Source organism: Hipposideros armiger, unplaced genomic scaffold (genome assembly GCF_001890085.2).
Source record: "Hipposideros armiger isolate ML-2016 unplaced genomic scaffold, ASM189008v1 scaffold_181, whole genome shotgun sequence".
NCBI classification, from domain to species: Eukaryota; Metazoa; Chordata; class Mammalia; order Chiroptera; family Hipposideridae; genus Hipposideros; species Hipposideros armiger.
In genome coordinates, this window is record NW_017731531.1 from 594,845 (window position 1) to 612,779 (window position 17,935).

Here is a 17,935-nt window from a genome sequence, read left to right on the forward strand (position 1 = left end):
TGCTGAGCCCCACCCCAATACTGGGAGATGTCTCCCCACCACCCAATACCACCCTACGTCCTGGCTGCCCACTCACTGGCAGAGATCGCTGGTACAGCTGGCTGTGAAGGGCAGAGGGCTGACGTAGGCATGGCAGGCATCAAAGGGGGGCCGCAGCAGTGCCTCACACCGGCCATACACACCCTGGGGCGAGGGAGCTGGAGCTGGGGGCCAGCAGGGCCACGCATAGCCCTCTGACTTCACCAGCCCCACAGGGAATCCCAACTTGGACCCAAGAGAGAGAAAGAGGAGGGTGGGAAGGACAGGAAAGGGGCCATGGGCACCAACCACTCTGGGCCCCTACAGCCAGTGCCTTTCCAAGAGGTAGACAGAAAACCAACCTAAGCCAGGCACTAAGATGGGGGGTAAGGAGCCAGGGTGGGGGGACTCTCCCCATGGTCCAGACCTGCATGGTTCCCAGGCTCTGCTGCAGGCACGGTGGGAGAGGCAGGGAGGAGGTTATGGGCCCTGGAGGCTGGTTGGGGGCCAGCTCCTGCCAGCTGTGCACAAACTCAGCCACATCGTCCGTCAGCTTTCCTGTAAGAGGCACCGAGCATGACCACAGGTAGGGATAGGAGGCAGGAGGCCCAGGTGGATCTCAGGGAAGGCAGGTGGAAATAAAGAGATGACAAGCAGTGAACAAGGAGTTGAAGAATCCAGCCTGAGCTCCCATCCCAATCTGCACTTTCCAATGGGGCCATTCTCCTGAAAAAGCTGTTTCGTGATAATAGCCAAGAATGCTCCAGAACCTGCAGTGGGTTCTCACAGTTCCAAACTCAGGAGAGGCATCACCAATCAAAAGAGAACAGCATGTGAGCCTGGACAAGGAGCCTCAGAGCATAACCCCTCCCATGAGATTATTGCAAGGACTCTCTGAGATGCTGCACGTAAAGTGTTCGTATGTTACGGGCGCTCAAAGGTGTCACTTCTTCGGGCCAGGGCCGCCGTGATTTGGCCCCACGCCCTTCACTTCTAACTACTCTTCCCAGGCATCTTCAGCTCTAGCTGGGCCCTTTCTCTTCCTGGCTCTCTGGCACTCTGCTCCCTGCCCCTCCCCACATGCACACCTTATTGGGCCGATCCCACCTAGCAGAGTGCCCAGTAAATCCTCATAGAACCTTAGTAGGGAGTCTCATTATAACAACTTTACAAATGAGGAAACGGAGGTCGAGTTGCTAAGAACATGACTCAGGCCACACATTTGGTAGGAAGGGGTCCCTGGCCTTCCATTGGATCTCTAGTACCACTACCCCAGATTTCTGCCCCAAGACCTCTTCTACTGCTCCCAGCCTAACCTGTCCCCCATCAAAACCCACTGGAGGCCACCTGCCCAGCACCTCACCATAGCTGGTCAGCAGGTCATCCTGAGGGTCAGCATTGTTGTTCCCACACAGCCCATGGGTCCAGCCCAGGAACTCCGGGCTCATCTTGATGTAGACAGCCGAAGCGCCATCCCAGGCCAGTGTGAAGGCTGACTGGTGCCGCACGAGGACGTAGCCAGCAAGCTGCTGCAGACGCACACTCCCCATCGCATGGGGCAGTTGGACCCTGCAGGGCACAGCCCATAGCTTCAGACTGTCCATGCCACATCCATTAGCTCAGTCCCTGTACCAGAGGACCCACCGTCCCCTACCTGCAGGACCCATCATGTACACAGCACCTGCCTCATCCACACAGCTGCTGGAACCATGGGACCTGAGGCCCTACTTTCCCTCCCCGACTTCTCGGGGACATGAAAGTCCATCATTTGAGAGATTCTTTTGTCTTCAGAGTTTGAACACTGCTTTTTAAAATGGCAATTTCCCTGGCAGGGATAAATCTTAGAATGACTGAGTTCGCCAACTCCTTCCTCCGAAATAGGAAAGATGGCATAAGCAGACATCTACTTTGTTTATTTATTATTATTATTATTATTATTATCATTATTTTTGATGGGGAGCAATAAAGGAGCGGGAAAAGAAAAGACCAAGAGGGAAGGACAACAGTGGGTGAAAGAAAAGATGGGGCTGCAGCCATCTTGACCACTTTCCCAGTTTTATTGGTACAGGATCTCTTAGCCAATCTGGCAACTTTCAATCCACCTGAAAATCAGGAAAGGAAAACGAAAGAAGTGTCTAACCAACCAAAACTGGTACCAAAATATTCATGTACCAGCCTTTTATTCACTGGGGAAACCCTTGATCCTTGAATTTTCTGCTCAGCCCCAGAAAGCTTGGTTACCCAGTTTCCAGACCCAAAGCAGGAAATCAGAAAGGAGAGAAGGGACATTGCAGGAAGAACCCCATCCCTCCGTAACCAGCATAAAGTTACAGCAGACATCAAGGGCAGGAAAGGACAGTAGAGAGGAAAGAAAGATTTCATCAAGAACCACAGTCCATTTAGTGTGGGAACAGAGTCCTCCTTCCTTGCATGGTCCCCCACGCACCCCTGATGTCCCAGATAAGTGACATTCAAAATGGCCCTATGTCATCAGAAAAGGGTGGCAGTGTGCTCATTGTCTGCTCTGAGGGAGGATGGACCTGTATATGCTGTATTTGGGCAGATTTCCTTCTAGTTGTGAAAGAAAAGAAAAATTAAGCACGCTTTGGTGGTACACTCTTGGCTATCTGGAAAACTGCTATTTGCCTGAATACCCAGTCTCTGGAAACCCACAGGGCCTGAGAGAGTTCCAGAAAATCACAAGGGACTCATCTTTCTGCAAACCCAGATCACTAGAAACCCAGCTGGGCCAGCCAGTATGTTCCTGCCATAATGGTGGAAATTCTGCTGTTTGCCCTTGAAAACAATTTCCTTTAGGTTTGAGAATGGCAGGTGCTCACCTGTCCTCCACCAGCCAGGGAGTAGGAGAGCTCAGGGCAGGTGTTAGAGTTACCTCACTCCTCCGTGGGTGACCTCCTTGGCCAGACGTAGCTCCTGCTCACCCGCAAAGAAGAGGCTGACAGACCTGGAGCAGGAGTAGGGGGAGGAGCCGCACTGCGGGTCGTTGTGCACCTGGTTGGGGGTTTCAGGGGTCAGTGTGCAGGGTTCCAGCCATAGACCTGGCCCAGACCTTCGGTTCTGGACCCAGCAGCCCCCTGCTGAGCTCCCACTAATGCTAGTGGCCTGCCCACTTGTGCCAAGCATCTCTCCTCTGGTACCTCTCCCAGTCCCCACAACATCACAGGAAGGTCAGAGCTATGATTATCTGCATTTCAGAGAGGAGGCAACTGGTGCTCAGAGAGGTCAAGTGATGAAGGTCACACAGGTCACACACACAGCCAGGATTCTACCCCAGGTCTGTTGCCTCAAATTCCAGGGCTCTAAATACATTGTGCTATCTCCCAGTTTCTGAATTTTTTTGTTTATTCATCTCAGGTTATCCAATCAGATTGAAAGTCAATGTTACACACTCACTGTCTCATATGCATATAAAATGAGCAAACACACACACACACACACACACACACACACACACACACACACACACACCCCTCATATACATACTCACAGGGTACTCCCGATGCACACACTATAAACACACACTCCTACCACGACCCTGGCAGGCACGGCCTAGCCCTTCCCTGCACACATGGGCACACAGGTCACTCCTAGGCTGCCTATCACATATACATCTCCTCTGCCCCCTGCTCAAACAGAACCCATACTTCCAAGACCATAGGACCAAAGAAGGAGAAGGAGAACGAGGGTCCCAGAGCTTAGGGAAAAGTCTGAAAACGTTTCTCATCCAAGTGTGGAAACTCTTTCCGAACCTTCCACTAAATTACTGTTAAATGTGGTTAAGCAGGCTGGAGCCGCTTCAACTAAAACTGGGACCAGCAAGCTGCTGCATAGTCCAACTAAATATTTTTCAAACTTTTTTGACCATGGCTCCCAGTAAGAAATATAAATATATACATCTATAAATAAAACAAAAACTTTACAAAATAACTTTTACCCCACTAATGTGTAATGCATTCTTATATTTTCTAGTCTCTTTTTTCCTTTTTCTTTTTAATGCTGGTTGTGACTCATTAAGTTGATTTTATAATTCATGAATGCGTGGTACCCCATCAGTCTAAGTAATTATAACATATCTATCATGAAATGACACAGTCAAGAAAAGCTCTGATGTGAGAACCCCCAAGTCTGAGAGGACAGGGTTGGTCAAAGTCCCCAGCCCATCCAGGGCATGACCCCCAGGGCAGTCTGAGACAGAGGGACACTAGCTTCCAGGGCCTAGTGGAGCCTTTCTGGACAGGTAGGGCAAAGGAGGCCTCACCTGGACTGAGAAGGTCTGCCCCTCGGGTTCATGGCTCCCCACCAGTGTGTAGCTGCCCTTCCCAGAGAGGTAGTAGTAGAGGCCATCAAATGTTTCCACGTGGTGCTGTCCCCACGCCCGGCAGATGCTGTCCCTCTCAGGGCCGGCATTGTACACTGAGTCAGGGAAAAGAGAACCTCTCTGTGTAACTGCAGTGGGCACGGAGCCAGAGGCTGGTGGGTTCCAGCGCTGGCAGGGCGACCCCCACTACCCTCAGTCCAGGACGCCCAGGCCTCAGACCCACAGCTTTCCCTGTACCCATGGCCCCTCCCAGGGTGGGATGGAGCCCAGACCCACCCATCTGGCAGCGAGGTCCAGTGGCATTGAAGCGTCTGCAGTCACAGAAGTTTGGGTGCACACACTCACCCCCGTTGAAGCAGGAGAACACGTCTGCAAGTGAGACACAAAAGGCACCTCCCCATCAAGCCAAGACTGGCAGAAGCCAGTGCTGAAGCACCATCCTCATGCTGGGCAGCAGGCCCCAGCCCTCTCAGAGCTACACGGAGCTCGGACGCCCATCACAGGCAGCTCCAGCGTTCCTCCGCAGCTAGCCTTACTGGGGGCACAAACAGTGTGCCTCAGACTGCTGCCTGGCCCCCTCCCTGGCAGGCAGATGGGTGGGGTCTCAGAGTACCTGCCTTCAGTCTCTACCAAGTGGCCCCTAGGCCAGCCCCACCTGGGCCTTCAGCTCCCGCAGCTAAAAGTTCCTGGCCCCCAGGCAAGGCAGGTGGAACTGAGACTACGGAGCACGTGGGGTGACAGAGAGCGTGTCGGAGACCTTCAAGCACTGCTCTTCCTCACGGCACCATAAGTGCAGAAGCCACAGCATAAACCAGGGCAGGGAGAAAGGCCTCCTCGCATTTGGAAAGCAGTAGAGAGAAAGGCCCCGGAGGACGAGACGACAAAGCAGAGCGGAGTGTGTGAGGGACGGAGCCATGAGATAAAAGGAGGGGCCACAGACACAGGGCAAGATGAAGGGCAATGCCACAGAACACAGAAAGAGGCCACAGAAACAGGGTGAAGTCGAGGGGAAAACGACGACTAAATAAGAAGCTCTCCTCAGCCAGGAGGGAGAACCCAGAGGGAATCTGGAGGCCGGGGCTGGGGCAGGTGACAAGAAACCTCATGCAGGGAAAAGAGGTCACAGGAGGTCCCGAGAGAAGCCCCATCCTGCTCTCACAGGTCTTGCTGTGGCCCAAGATCCTCCCACACACAGCCCACAGACCACAGGAAGGGGGCCACTTACAAGATGGTGCACATTTGGCCCGATGGAGCCGCCTTTCCCAGGAAGACATGGCCAAGGAGTCCAGAGCTTCAGCCTCCTTTTTAAAAAGGAAGATGTGATCAAGATCTGACCTCAGGGCGGACAGACTTCCTGGAGGTCACAGCCTTTCCTATCCATCGCTTGGAGAGAGGGATACCTCGTACCCCTCGGTGCCCCAGGCACTTCACCTCCCCACGCCCACCTCTGAGAGGTACGGAAGGGAGAGTTTTCAAGCCTGCCCTAGGCCCAGAGGAGTGAAGGCTGGCTTTTACCCTCCAAAATGGCATCTCAGTAGCCTGAACACATCCTCTCCCTTCCATGCTCCAATATCCCCCAGCCTCCCTCCCTAGTGAACCTTTGTGTCCTCCACAGCCCAACACAAAACCCCCTTGTCTGGAGAACATAGTTCCTTCTCGCCACAGAAACCATGTGAGACAGGAAAAAGAAACAAAGGCAGCCCCTCACCCCAGGGCAGGGGAGCATCTCACCCCATCCCTCACCCCAACCTTTCGGGCTCTTCCGACAAGAGCAAAAACAGTGACTCCCAGATCATCACCCACGGTCCTCAGAAACTCAGCTCCAAGTCAGGACTTGCCCTGACGCCACCAGAGCTGAGGAGGACACGGGCAAAGCATAGCTGAGAAATCCTCTTTTCCAGACCAGAATCCCAACACTTGGTCTCTCCACATGTAAACCACCTGAAAGGAAGACTGTCCCAAATAGCATGTGTGTTCAGCCACCACACGGTTAGCTGACGTGGACACCTGACCTTGCGAAACTCCAGTCTGCGGTGTCTAATGTCAGCTGGCACTGGGACCCTGGGCCCAACAGGCTCCTCCCCTCTCAGACCCTCAGCCTCCTTATTTGTATAACTTCCCAGAGCTACAGGCCCAGCCCTGGGTGAGGTGCAATGGACAGAACAAAGTCCCTGCCCTCAGGGAGCTCATGTTCTTGTTCACAGGGCCAACACGGCACAAAGCACACTCTGGGGATTTGTCTCACATATCTACCTCCTTCATAGTCAGCATTCTCTGCTGACTCCCCAGCCTCCAGCAAAGGGCTTAGAACATAGGAAGTATTCAGAACCCTGGTCCCTGGGTCCCCAGCTCTTTGGCAGGCCGAGTCTCTCCACCTCAACCCCCGGCACTCATCCTCTTCCTCTTCACCATCCGGCTGACCCCTGGGAGGTCACCGGCCCCTCCTTCGTCAGGTCTCAACGTTCTTATCACACTTTGGTCCTGGTTCCTGGGTCCTCCTTCCCTAGATTGCCTTACCCTACAGACCCAGGAGGCAGGCTGCCCACCCTGGTCGTAATCTATCTCACGGGGCCTCAGGGACCACGGGAAACAGGAGAGAGCAGGGAAAACATTCAACACCAAGGTTCCCCCAGGCCCCAAAGAGCTTAATTAAACTTGGTCTTTGTGTCTCTCCACTCCTTGCCTCCACCTCAGATATGGCCTCTGAGATTGGTGTTCTGAGGTGAAAGCAGCCTGTGCTGCAAAAACTCAAGGTCATTTTCTGAAGAAAAAATTTACATCCTGTCTAAATGATTCGTCTTCTGCGTAGACCAGGAGTTCTTAATCATTTTTATGCCATTTTTATGAACACCTTTCTTTGACAATCTAGTGAAGCCTATGGGCCCCTTCTCAGAACAATATTTCTAAATATCTAAAATGAAACATAAGACTACAAAGGAAATCAAATATATTTCAAAATAACTATGAAAATATTTTATTAAAATGTGTGACATCGTCATATTTCTACTTCATGAGTAATACATTAAATAACAAGACCTAGTAGCAGGTATTATCACTGCGCACATTTTGAAGTAGTGCGCATAGGTGAGATCTAGAGATGTGAACAACAGCTGTAAGGTGATAGGAAATAGCTGTGATTTCTTTTGGTGACAGTCACAGACACTGCTAACACTCTTGTGGTTTGTAGCCTATATAATGGAAAGGAATGCTAAATTTCCATTAGATTGGGGTACCTGTAAATAAGAATGTACTTTTTTCCCCACCCAAGTTCATGGACCCCTGATCTACACCATCAATTCTTTGAAAATGGCTGAGCTCTAAAGGAGTGAGGCAGCATTGAAATGAAGGCTGGTCGGCCGCTGGTCTGGGACAACCCCCCACCCATATGAATGAGGGTATTCCAGGCAGAAGCCCCCGAAGGGTCCCCAGGCTCACTTTCTAGCTAATGGCCTCATTTCCCACACCTCACTCCAGTTACCTTAAAAGAGAGCCGTTTCAACCCCTTATTTGCTCTAAGGAGTAATGTGAGACTCCTACTGGGGTTGCCTGGGTCAGATGCTTCCCAAGAAAAAGAGTGGGGGCTACCCTGGAATGCAGCAAGGAGGGAAGGCCACGGGAAAGGGTATTTGAGTAAGGATCAGCTCCCTCACTGAAACACAGGCATTCCTGGAGTCTTATGGGCCATTCACAGTGCCATGAAACAGGTCACTATAACCAGGAGACCCAGCTCCACCTGCTCTGGGGACCCTGGAACGTCACCCACCTACCTTGATTTCCCCAGCGACAAAAGAACGACGACATTATCTTTCAACTCAAATTATACTGGACTGCAATTCTAAAAGTTGGGGGCGACGCAAGTGCACAAATGAGAAATAAAAACCCCAGATAATCCACACATTAGAGAATAAGCGTGCCCCCTCCTACCTTGGGGTCTTCATATATATTTCCAAAGGGCAGGCATTTGGGACACATTGTTTCCTATCATAAATGGTTCTCCCAACCTGCTGGCACGAAGGACCACCCAGAACTGATTCCTAGGGCATGCATGAAGTGAGACTCAGGATGCTTGGAGGGGCCTGGCTGTGAGTGGGCTGGATTTGTAACATGTCTGTGGTTGTAGAAAGGAGACAAATGCAGGCCAGGATTAGAAAGGGAACCTTAGTCACCTGATTTAGAAACCAAAGAAGTTTGGCAAAGAGAGAAAACAAACCACCACCTCTCACCTCTCCCAAAAGCACAAAGGACCCCCCGGCGGGTGTGCAACAGGGAGTGGTCAAGATTCAGAGGATGGTAGCTCAGGGCTCTGCTTCTTATCCAACCCTTCCTTGCAAACCCCACCAGGTGGCCCAGTTTTTCTCTCCTCTCAGGGTAGCATTGCTGCGGCCCTGGCTCAGGGTATGGAGAGGGGCCTCTAGAAGGGTTTGGAGCCTTTGCAGGCCAGACAGGGAAAAGAGAACTTACTCCATTCTCCTAAACTCTCACCTCCCTACTTTCACACAGGGGAGGGGAGAGAGCCCTGTCTCCGAGAGTGTCTTGGTGCCCCACTCCCCTAATTAAAAAAAAAAGAAAAAAGTCAGCTACAGGGCCCTAGGAGATTAGGAGAGTGGAAATAGAATTTGCATACTTAATACACATACCAGAACCTTGTTTGCTCCTGAATAACTGCAGAGGCAGCCTTCCTGCAACCTACAGAGCTCCCTGCCAGCCTCAGACCCCAATAGAAATAAGCCCTTGCCCAGCAAAGCCCCCCTTCCTCAGGCCCCCCTTACCTGACCACCCATCATTGCTGTCGCATCTCCTATGGCAAGGGTCACCTCCTGATGGCTGCGGCTAGATGAGAAAAAAACCTAACATGGGTGAGGCTACAGGAATGAGTCCTGCCTCCCCACTACCCCAGGCCCATCCCACCCCCTGTGCTAACTTCTGGGGTCACCCACACTAGGAATAAAGATGGGAGCAGCGAATGGGGTAGCCGCAAGCTCCAATCTACTCACCTGGGATCCAGGGCTGGCTCAGGTTGCTGCTCTGCATTGGTCGGTGATGTGGGTGCTGAGGCTGGGGAGGGGCATTACTCTCCACTGAAGATATGCCCCGCATTGTTGGGCCTCCACCACCCCATCCCCTTCGAGGACGCCTCTCCCACATCAAGCCCCATCCCTCCCATTCTCCTCCCTGCAGCTTTCTCAAATTCTTTCTCACCCTCTCTGGTAACTCTTCGACAAGGGTCTCCCTTTCCTTCCACTCTCTGTTCCAAGTTCACCCTAGTTCCCCACCTTGGGTCTCCTCCACCCTGCCCAGCTTAAGACCCGTTCCCCTGGCTGGCCTCTTTCCTTCTGAGCCCCCCTCTTCCCACCCTCTCCGTCGTTGTCCCCCTGTCTCCCTCAAATCTTCTCTTTTTCCTCCTTCTCTCCAACCTGCCTATACCCGTTTCCCCTAAACGTTCCCCCAGCCCCGGCCTTCCTTAGTCCACACCCCTCTCACCGGGAGCCCGCACCCTCAGGGACTCCCCTGCCGGCTCACCTCGAGACACCCAGACGCAAACGAGTAGCAGACAGAGCGCGGGTGCGGGGTCGCACGGGGCCAGGGCCCCCATAGGGGCTCGCGGGTACTGGGAAGGCTGAGCGGGGCCCGGGGTCCCGAGTGACTCTCCGGGTGAAGGCTAGGTCACACCTCCACTCGGCGGCAGCCAAGCGTCCCGCTCTCTTACCCCAGGGTTCCCTGGGCCCCGCCTCCCAGGCGATTAGCTAGCTCCTCCTCCTCCAGCTAGAATGACTGCACTGCCCCGCGTATTACCATAATTTAGGCGCCTGAAGAAGATCCAGCCTTCACCCCGCTTGGACTGTGGCTGCCCCTCCCCAGGGGAGGCGGGATTCACATCGCTCAGCCCTCAGGCCCCTGGGGGCAGCAAGGAGGCAGCCTGTGCAGCCTCTAACATCTCTTACTCCGGAGAGATCCCTAGCTCAGGAACTTGGGTCCTGGAAGCCCCTTACACCAGAGACCCAAGATGCTAGTATGTGTCTGGTCCCCCACTCTTCTTTTCACAGAGCTCATGGGACACGCTATTCAGTGGTCAGTAGCAACCAGGGTTCAGGACTGCAGAGTCCTAACCTGTGATCCCACCACTTCCTACTACAGCCTTCTGGGTCCCCAAGTCTGCACCCTACCCCCAGTTTTGAGCAGCTCCTGAAATGGTGACTTAATGACAGAAGTGCCCCCCACAATCCCATATTATTGCTCCCACCGAGTCCAAACTCTGACAAAACATAACAAAAAATAACTTCAATTTTGTGAAAAAGGTATACCCGCTGCCCAGAAGGAAATATAAAATGGTGGAAATGTGGGCCTGAGAGCCTTGGGAACCTGTGCATCACTCACTTGGCCAACTGAGTGTTGGAACACCAACTAGCTACCAGGACTTGGAGATGATGATGATGATGATGATGATGATGTTGGCCCCAGCAGACCTCTGGGCAGGGGGCATAGATGTGGGATGCATTCATTCAACTAAGTTGTTGAGCATCTGTTCCTTACTGCACACTGTTCTGGGAATAGAGTGGTAAATAAAGCTCACGCAGCTATCCACACAGGGCATGGGTATAGATGGGAAGGTTAAAGAGGCGAGAGCCAAGGATGGAGCCTGGTTAGAGAGTGAGCAAAGGCAGGATTGTCCCAGAGGAAGCTTGAAAAGGAACATTCATGGGAGAGGAGAACCAGATCTCAGAGCTGCCCTCAAAACCAAGAGGGAAGCATTTTTAGAAGAAGAGAGTCTGTGGAGGTGGCGGTTATGTAAAAGGACGGGGACCTTGTTCCCGCTTGTAAGGGCCTTTGTCACTCTGCCTGGATTCTAAATATGAAATAAACAGCCATGTGACATATTGGGTTGTCGGAAAAGTCATGACGTATTTTGTCTATGTTTTTCAAAGGTCATTTATTTATATAAAGAACAAAGATCAATCAATGATATATTGCCCGTTTTGTTTGATAACCTTTTGCCATCTTTCAGTGAGCTTCATAATTCCTCGTTCATAGAAGGACCTGTCTTTATTTGCGCAAAACTGAACAAGGTGCTGATTTACAGCCTCATCTGAATTGAATGTTATACCACGCAAGGGGTTTTGAAGAGAGCGAAACAAGTGGAAGTCTGATGGCGCAAGGTCAGGCGAGTATGGTGGGTGTGGCAACACATCCCATCCAAGCTCCAATAATTTTTGACTGGTGATCAAACTTGTGTGTGGTCTCGCATTGTCGCGATGAAACACAACTCCTTTACAATTAACAAGCTCTGGACGTTTCTGGAGGATGGATTCATTCAAACCGTCCAATTGCCGACAGTACATATTCGAATTGATTGTTTGGTTCCTTGGTAGGAGCTCGAAAAACACGACACCTTTAAAATCCCACCACACTGAGAGCATAACCTTCCTCTGATGAATGTCTACTTTCGATATCGTTTGAGCCGAATCATCACATCGGGACCAAGGCTGTTTGCACGCCACATTGTTGTCAACAATCCATTTCTCATCACCAGTTATCAGTCGCTTCAAAAAAGGATCATTTTCCTCACATTTAATGAGCATATTGCAGTTGTTTATACACGCCGTCAAATGAACTTCTTTGAGTTTATGCAGAACCCAAATATCGAGCTTGGTTACATATCTGAGCTTCTTCAGGTGATCATGAACGCTAGAATGACGGATGTTCAATGTTTCTGCAATCTCTTGTGTCTTGTAATGTGGGTCTGACTTGATCAATGCTTTTATTTTGTCATCATCAACCTTGGTGGGCCTCCCTGCCTGAGGAGTGTCGTTGAGATCAAAATCAGCACGGAATTTCGTGAACCATCGTTGGCACTGACGTTCTTGTAGAGCATTGTCACCGTAAACTTTATGCAACTTTTCACAAGCTTGACGTGCATTCTTCCCTTTATGGAACTAAAACAATAAAATATGGCAAAAATGCATAGTTTGGTCTTCCATCTTCAACTTGTTGTAAAATCTCCAAAACTCAACCAAATCGCTCAATTTTTTTTAGAATGAAGCTAGAACTGTCAGCTGTCATATGACATAGCAATAACATGGATGCGAAAGACTCTAGTACTTCCAAAAATGAACTAGTGCCATCTGTCGCAAACGTGCATCATGACTTTTCTGACAACCCAATAGTTATGAAATGTAGAGAATCAATGCAGTAAGTTGGAGAGGAATGTATTTTGTGTGCCTTTCCTAGACCTTTGAAAATCCCACAAGTCTTTCCATCTCTGACTTAATTAGTTAATACTAAGGTGAGAACATGGATAATATTTTAAGGTTCTTTCCAGAAGGGATTTACATCTTAAACCAGGCAACAATTTAGCCCAAATTTAGTCTGCTGGCCAAACTTCAGCTATTAGGCGTGGAATGTAAAGGAAAGGATCTTTAGGTGCCCCTGAAGTTACAATTACCGATTCACTGATTTGGGCTGCTGTCCATCCCCTGTGTCCTGTTCCCTGACATGGTGCAAACAATCAGGCCCCCATCCTGGGTTAAGTCCAGGCACAAGCTCCATAATTAAAGGTCCCCACTCTTTCCATTCACACCTGTCATATTACCCCTTTTCCTGGGCCCTTCTTTCCTCTCAGTCTGCCCCGGGCTTGATTCGTCATTGTCTTTGCATCCAGCACTAGACCTTCAGCAAACTTTGGTTAAATTGAATCAAATGAACCAAATGGGGTTTGGGTCCTGGGCAAAGGTCAGCCAGAAATCAGACTGTCATTGCCAGGCCCTTTCATGCTTCAGCGAATGTGTGTATAGGTGTGTTTGTGGGTGGGGTGGGCTAGGGAAGGTCGGAAGGGAAGTTGGGTGAGGAGGGGCACTTTCACCCACTGACTCTGGCCTCTGTGGGCCACAATAAGACCCAGCCTCAAGAAATTCACAGATCGGCGCGGGCAGTTGGCTCAGTTGGTTAGAGCTCAGTGCTCATAACACCAAGGTTGCCGGTTCGACCCCACATGGGCCACTGAGGTGCGCCTTCCACAACTAGATTGAAACAACTACTTGGAGCTGATGGGTCCAGGAAAAGCACACTTTCCTCCCCCCCCCCAAAAAAAAAAATTATAAAGAAAAAAATATATATTTAAAAAAAAAAAAGAAATTCACAGATCAACGATTTCTTCCTAATGGGAAAAGCCCATGGAAAAGGTTCATTATGGAATGAATGTACACTGAAGGTGAGATGAGTGAGCCTTAGGAATGCAAATGGGCCTCTAATTTGTGTATCCAGAGAAAACTGACTAGGTTACCTCACTCCCCACTTATTGAGGTGAGAGTCTCAGAGTCTCTGAATTCTGGCCCCCACAAAAAAAGTCCCAAACCTCTTCTCCCAGGGGTCCAGAGATCCTCTTTCAATTGCGCGTGTTTAGAGGGTCATTCCACGACGATTGGAATAGCGCCAGCCATCCACCGTCACCACCATAGACACACACTGGAGCTCATTTGCTCCAGGGCGTCAGAGGGAGGCTACAAGGTTCAGGACAGGTGTCTCCAGCCTCCCAGTGGCTCCGCCCCGCCCCCGCCAAGGCCTCGCCGGTTGCCGTCGCTGCTCCTGTTTGCTCCCGGCAGCCAGGCACCCCAAGGAACGATTTGTGCAGCGACGCGGCACAAAGTATCCCAGCCATGGACCGGAAGGTGGCCCGAGAATTCCGGCATAAGGTCAGAGCGGCTAGGGGCTCCCCAAATTCCTGTGATCCCTCCCTTTTCTAGTCGAGCCTGAGGTTCTGGGTAGACTGGGACCCTGAGGGTCATTTGATTGCCAGCGGAATCTCCAGTAAAATGAGAGAGGAACACTGAGACTCCAGATGCAGGAACTGCTAAACTGATCTGAAAGTGTCCTTCCTCCTTCTGCCCTCCAGGGGCTGCGGGCTGGGACTTCTCTGGGGTTGGAATTCCTTCCAGCGATCCGCCTGAGACAGGATTCTTCTGTTTGATGCCCCAGTGGGCAAATCCCCCAGCTCCTTCCTAGTGCCCCCAGCTCAGCTGGAGCATGTGGAGAGGGTCAGAGGCAGGGTTTGAGAGGGGAGGATTCTCAGGAGGGGAAACTGCATGTCTCTGTCCTTTGATCTCAAAACACTTCAAGGAGTCCCCTTCCTGCTGAAGAGCATTTCTTAGGTCCCAGACAAGCAGCTGAGGAACTGGTGCCGGTCAGGGGGGCAGTGAGAGGAAGGCAGGAGGTGCAGAGCGTCAGCCAGACCCTTCCAGCAGAGTCTCCCTCCCCTGGTGTGTCCCACCGAGGGGCCTCGTTGGTGGTCTGGGATCCGCAGACACCATCCCTGAAAGTTGCTGGATTTCATCCAGGGCATTTCCAGAGCAGTGTCCAGAGCTCTGCAAGGGCCGCTGAGGCCCTGAGGCCAGACAGGACCATTCTAGGAGACCCAGAGGACCTCCCCACCTGGCCTTAGGATGCCTCAGAGCCCGAGGGTTCCTGGGTGCCAGGGGCTACCCACAGGCCCTGCCTGAGGGACCGGTGACTGTGTGCCCTGAGGCCCTCCCAGAGGGGCAGTGTCTTTAGACCAAGCCAAACCCCTCCCCAGGCTTGAGGGGAGAGCTCAGGTGGGCAAGGTCAGGGTACTTAACCCCTCTCTCCCCGCAGAGAGGCCCTGCGGGGAGTAAGAACCCATCACTGCAGGGGCTGAGGAGTCAATCATTCGTTTAATAAACATGTTTTGAGCACCCCTTATGTGCCAGACCCAGTCTCTGCCCTCGAACTGTGGGTCACTGATGGGAGGCAGACCCTACACCAGTCATTACCCATGTCTAGCTGCTGAGTGTCGGGATCAAGGTTTGTTGGGAGCACAAAGATGGCAACTCAAACTGGCAGAAGTCTCCCAAAAACGAAGCCTTGGGCATCCAGTTCAGCAGGAGTTGGGGACGGCGAAAGGCTAGGGGAGCGTGAAATCGGGTTCACCCGTGTACCCTGTTGCAAAGGGACGTGAGGCATGAGGGGAGAAATTTCAGCCGTGAGGCCATTTGGTGAGTGTAGATTTCAGACAACCACCCCAAGACTCAGGCTTAAATTTCATTTTCCTGCTCCTGGGCTAAAAGGAAGGTCTGGTCTTCTTTTGCCTTCTCCCCGTGGAGTACTAGTCTTGGCCTCTTTTGGGAGAATTAATTACCTGTGGGATGCCCTGTCTGACTCTGCCCCTGGAGTAGCCCCTGTTCCTCTTCCCCAGGCCCCACAGGCTCCAAAGGGCCGCAGGCCTCTGTGTTTCCACCGCGCTGCTCTTCCTCATCACGAGTCATTACCTATTAATGCCCCCGTGTGTGCAGGCGGGGCAGGCGCCATGCGGGGCAAGACCTGGGCTGGACTTTGTGCCCTGCAGCTTCAGAGGCAGCAGCAACCTTCCCCTCCCAGGTTGGAGATCATCTAGGAACTGGGGAAAAGGGATGAAGCAGCAGAGGATACGAGAGAGGGGCACACAGGCATATTGGGTGAAATCTATTGCTTGCTGTTAATTGCTTTCTGGATGTCCCCTCCTTAGTGTTTCACAGCAAACCGACCCCTTGAGAATTGTTTATAATCTAAATCCTTAGTGGTTGGAGGTAGCATTCAAGGTAGTGTGTTGTCATGGAAAGTGCTGTGTGACCCTGAGCCAGTTATTAACCTCTCTGTGCCTCAGTGCTCTAATTTGTTAAATGAGAATCACAGTAATATTTAACTAGTAAGATTACTGTGAGTGCTGGATGAGATCTACACATGTGTAGGGAGCTTAAACCAACCCTGGCACTGCTGTTTAAGCGGAGCTTAAGTATCCACTGCTGTTGTCTATTATCTGGGGTTATGCAGAACTGATGTCAGATCTGAATGACCCTTGTCACTCACTGTAACAAATGAGACCTTGGGCAAGCCCCATAATATCTCCAAGCTTTAGTTTCCTCAGCTGTGAGATGAGGTTCCTAGCGCTTACCTCATAGGACAGGATATATTAAATAGGAACTCAAATACTGGCTACCCTGGACACATAATAACCATTCGGTAAATGGCCACACTGTTTTCGCCAATGCCTCCAGAGCAACAGGAATCGGTTTCCGTGGGCTTGTGCAGTTTCTCAAGGCCACTGGCAGCACTTGCATGGCCTTCTTGGTCACAGCCTTGGGCCAGGATACCAAGGGAAGGGGAGAAGGACATCAGAAACGAAGGCTTTTTCCCCAGAGGACCAGCTTTTGCAAAGAAAGCTGCCCCTCTGCTCACTCACCTGCACAGCGCAGGAAGAAACTTGGTTACTCATTTGCTCAAAAAGTATTTATTGCCGGTGCAGTAACCATGTGTTTATGGGTATCTGTAGTGTACCCTGCCCGAGGCCAGGCATCCCGAGGTGGGGTGGGATACATTAGAAGGTCACAAAAAGACCCTGCCTTCTAGGGATTTGCTAATCATTCATTCATGCATACATGCAGTAAACATTGACTGAGCTTCTAATATATGCCACACAGCACTCTAACCACTGAATAACAAAACAAACTCCATGCCCTTTTAGAGAGTACATTTTAGTAGGGAAGACAGACAGTTAACAAGTAAACCAATAAAAGTATCATACAATGCCAAGTAGTGATATATGTTATGAAAAAATAAACGGAAGAGAGGCTAGAAGGTAACGAGGTGGTACTCTCTATTTAGGGTAGTCAGGAAGGCCTCTCTGAAGAGGTGATATTTGAGCAGAGATCTGGAAGAAGTGAGGAAAGGAGCCATGGGGATATATGTGGAAGAGCATTCCAAGAGCGAGAACAGCAAGTGCAAAGGCCCTGAGGCAGGCATATGCTTACCTTCTTTCAGGAGGGCAAGTAGGATGGTGTTTCTGAGGTATTATGGAATGGAGAGAAATGGGAGGTGAATTGGAGGTGTGGTGGGGCCTGGTAGGTCATGGTCAAAACTTTGGGATTTGTTGTAAGTGTGATGAGAAGCCAGCAGCGGAGTGACATGACTGATTTACATTTAAAAGGAATTGCTTGACTGCTGGTAGAGAGCAGACTGAGAGGGCCAAGAGAGGAACCCGTTTAGGAGGCTTTTATGGTAGCCCAGGCCAGAGGTGAGGAGCTTGGACAAGGTGAGGAGTGGTCAGACCCAGGATACATGTTAGAGCTGGACCTGATGGACTTTGCTGATGGGTTGTTCTGTGGGTGTGAAGAGACAGGCCTCAAGGGTGAGCCTACATTTTGGGTGGAGGAACAAGTTGGTAGGGAGGAGCAAGAGTAGGAGGTGGTGGAAACTAAGAGTTCCATTTTGGATATTTTAAGTTTCAGATACCTGTTAGACCTTCAAATAGAGAGAGAAGTGACTGCGAAGGCTGGTAGTTGGAGTGTGAAGACAGAGAGAGGTCTGGGCTAGAGATAAGCCTCAGTGAGTCCTTTGGGTGTAAATGGTAGTTCAAGCCCCGAGACTGATGAGTCACTTAGAGCAGCGGTTCTCAACCTGTGGGTCGCGACCCCTTTGGGGGTCGAATGACCCTGTCACAGGGGTTGCCTAAGACCATCGGGAAACAAAAAGATATTTACATTACGATTCATAACAGTAGCAAAATTACAGTTATAGAGTAGCAACGAAAATAAT

General features: G+C 51.1%; 2 protein-coding genes across 2 annotated transcripts in view; one reads left to right on the top strand and one right to left on the bottom strand.

Moving 5' to 3' along the window:
- Positions 1 to 10,021, bottom strand: part of OTOG (otogelin) — a 73,590-nt gene extending 63,569 nt beyond the window's left edge. Inside the window, exons 1-10 of the mRNA XM_019652522.1 lie at positions 9,878 to 10,021; positions 9,352 to 9,412; positions 9,127 to 9,187; positions 5,583 to 5,658; positions 4,634 to 4,726; positions 4,298 to 4,452; positions 2,912 to 3,030; positions 1,382 to 1,587; positions 446 to 576; positions 77 to 183 (exon numbers count right to left, since the gene is read on the bottom strand). Coding sequence (XP_019508067.1) covers positions 77 to 183; positions 446 to 576; positions 1,382 to 1,587; positions 2,912 to 3,030; positions 4,298 to 4,452; positions 4,634 to 4,726; positions 5,583 to 5,658; positions 9,127 to 9,187; positions 9,352 to 9,412; positions 9,878 to 9,950 — 1,082 coding nt within the window. The 5' untranslated portion in view covers positions 9,951 to 10,021. The remainder of the gene's footprint in view (positions 1 to 76; positions 184 to 445; positions 577 to 1,381; positions 1,588 to 2,911; positions 3,031 to 4,297; positions 4,453 to 4,633; positions 4,727 to 5,582; positions 5,659 to 9,126; positions 9,188 to 9,351; positions 9,413 to 9,877) is intronic.
- Positions 10,022 to 13,910: 3,889 nt separating this feature from the next.
- Positions 13,911 to 17,935, top strand: part of USH1C (USH1 protein network component harmonin) — a 60,396-nt gene continuing 56,371 nt past the window's right edge. The window contains exon 1 of the mRNA XM_019652530.1: positions 13,911 to 14,043. Within this exon, the coding sequence (XP_019508075.1) occupies positions 14,008 to 14,043 (36 nt within the window). The 5' untranslated portion in view covers positions 13,911 to 14,007. The remainder of the gene's footprint in view (positions 14,044 to 17,935) is intronic.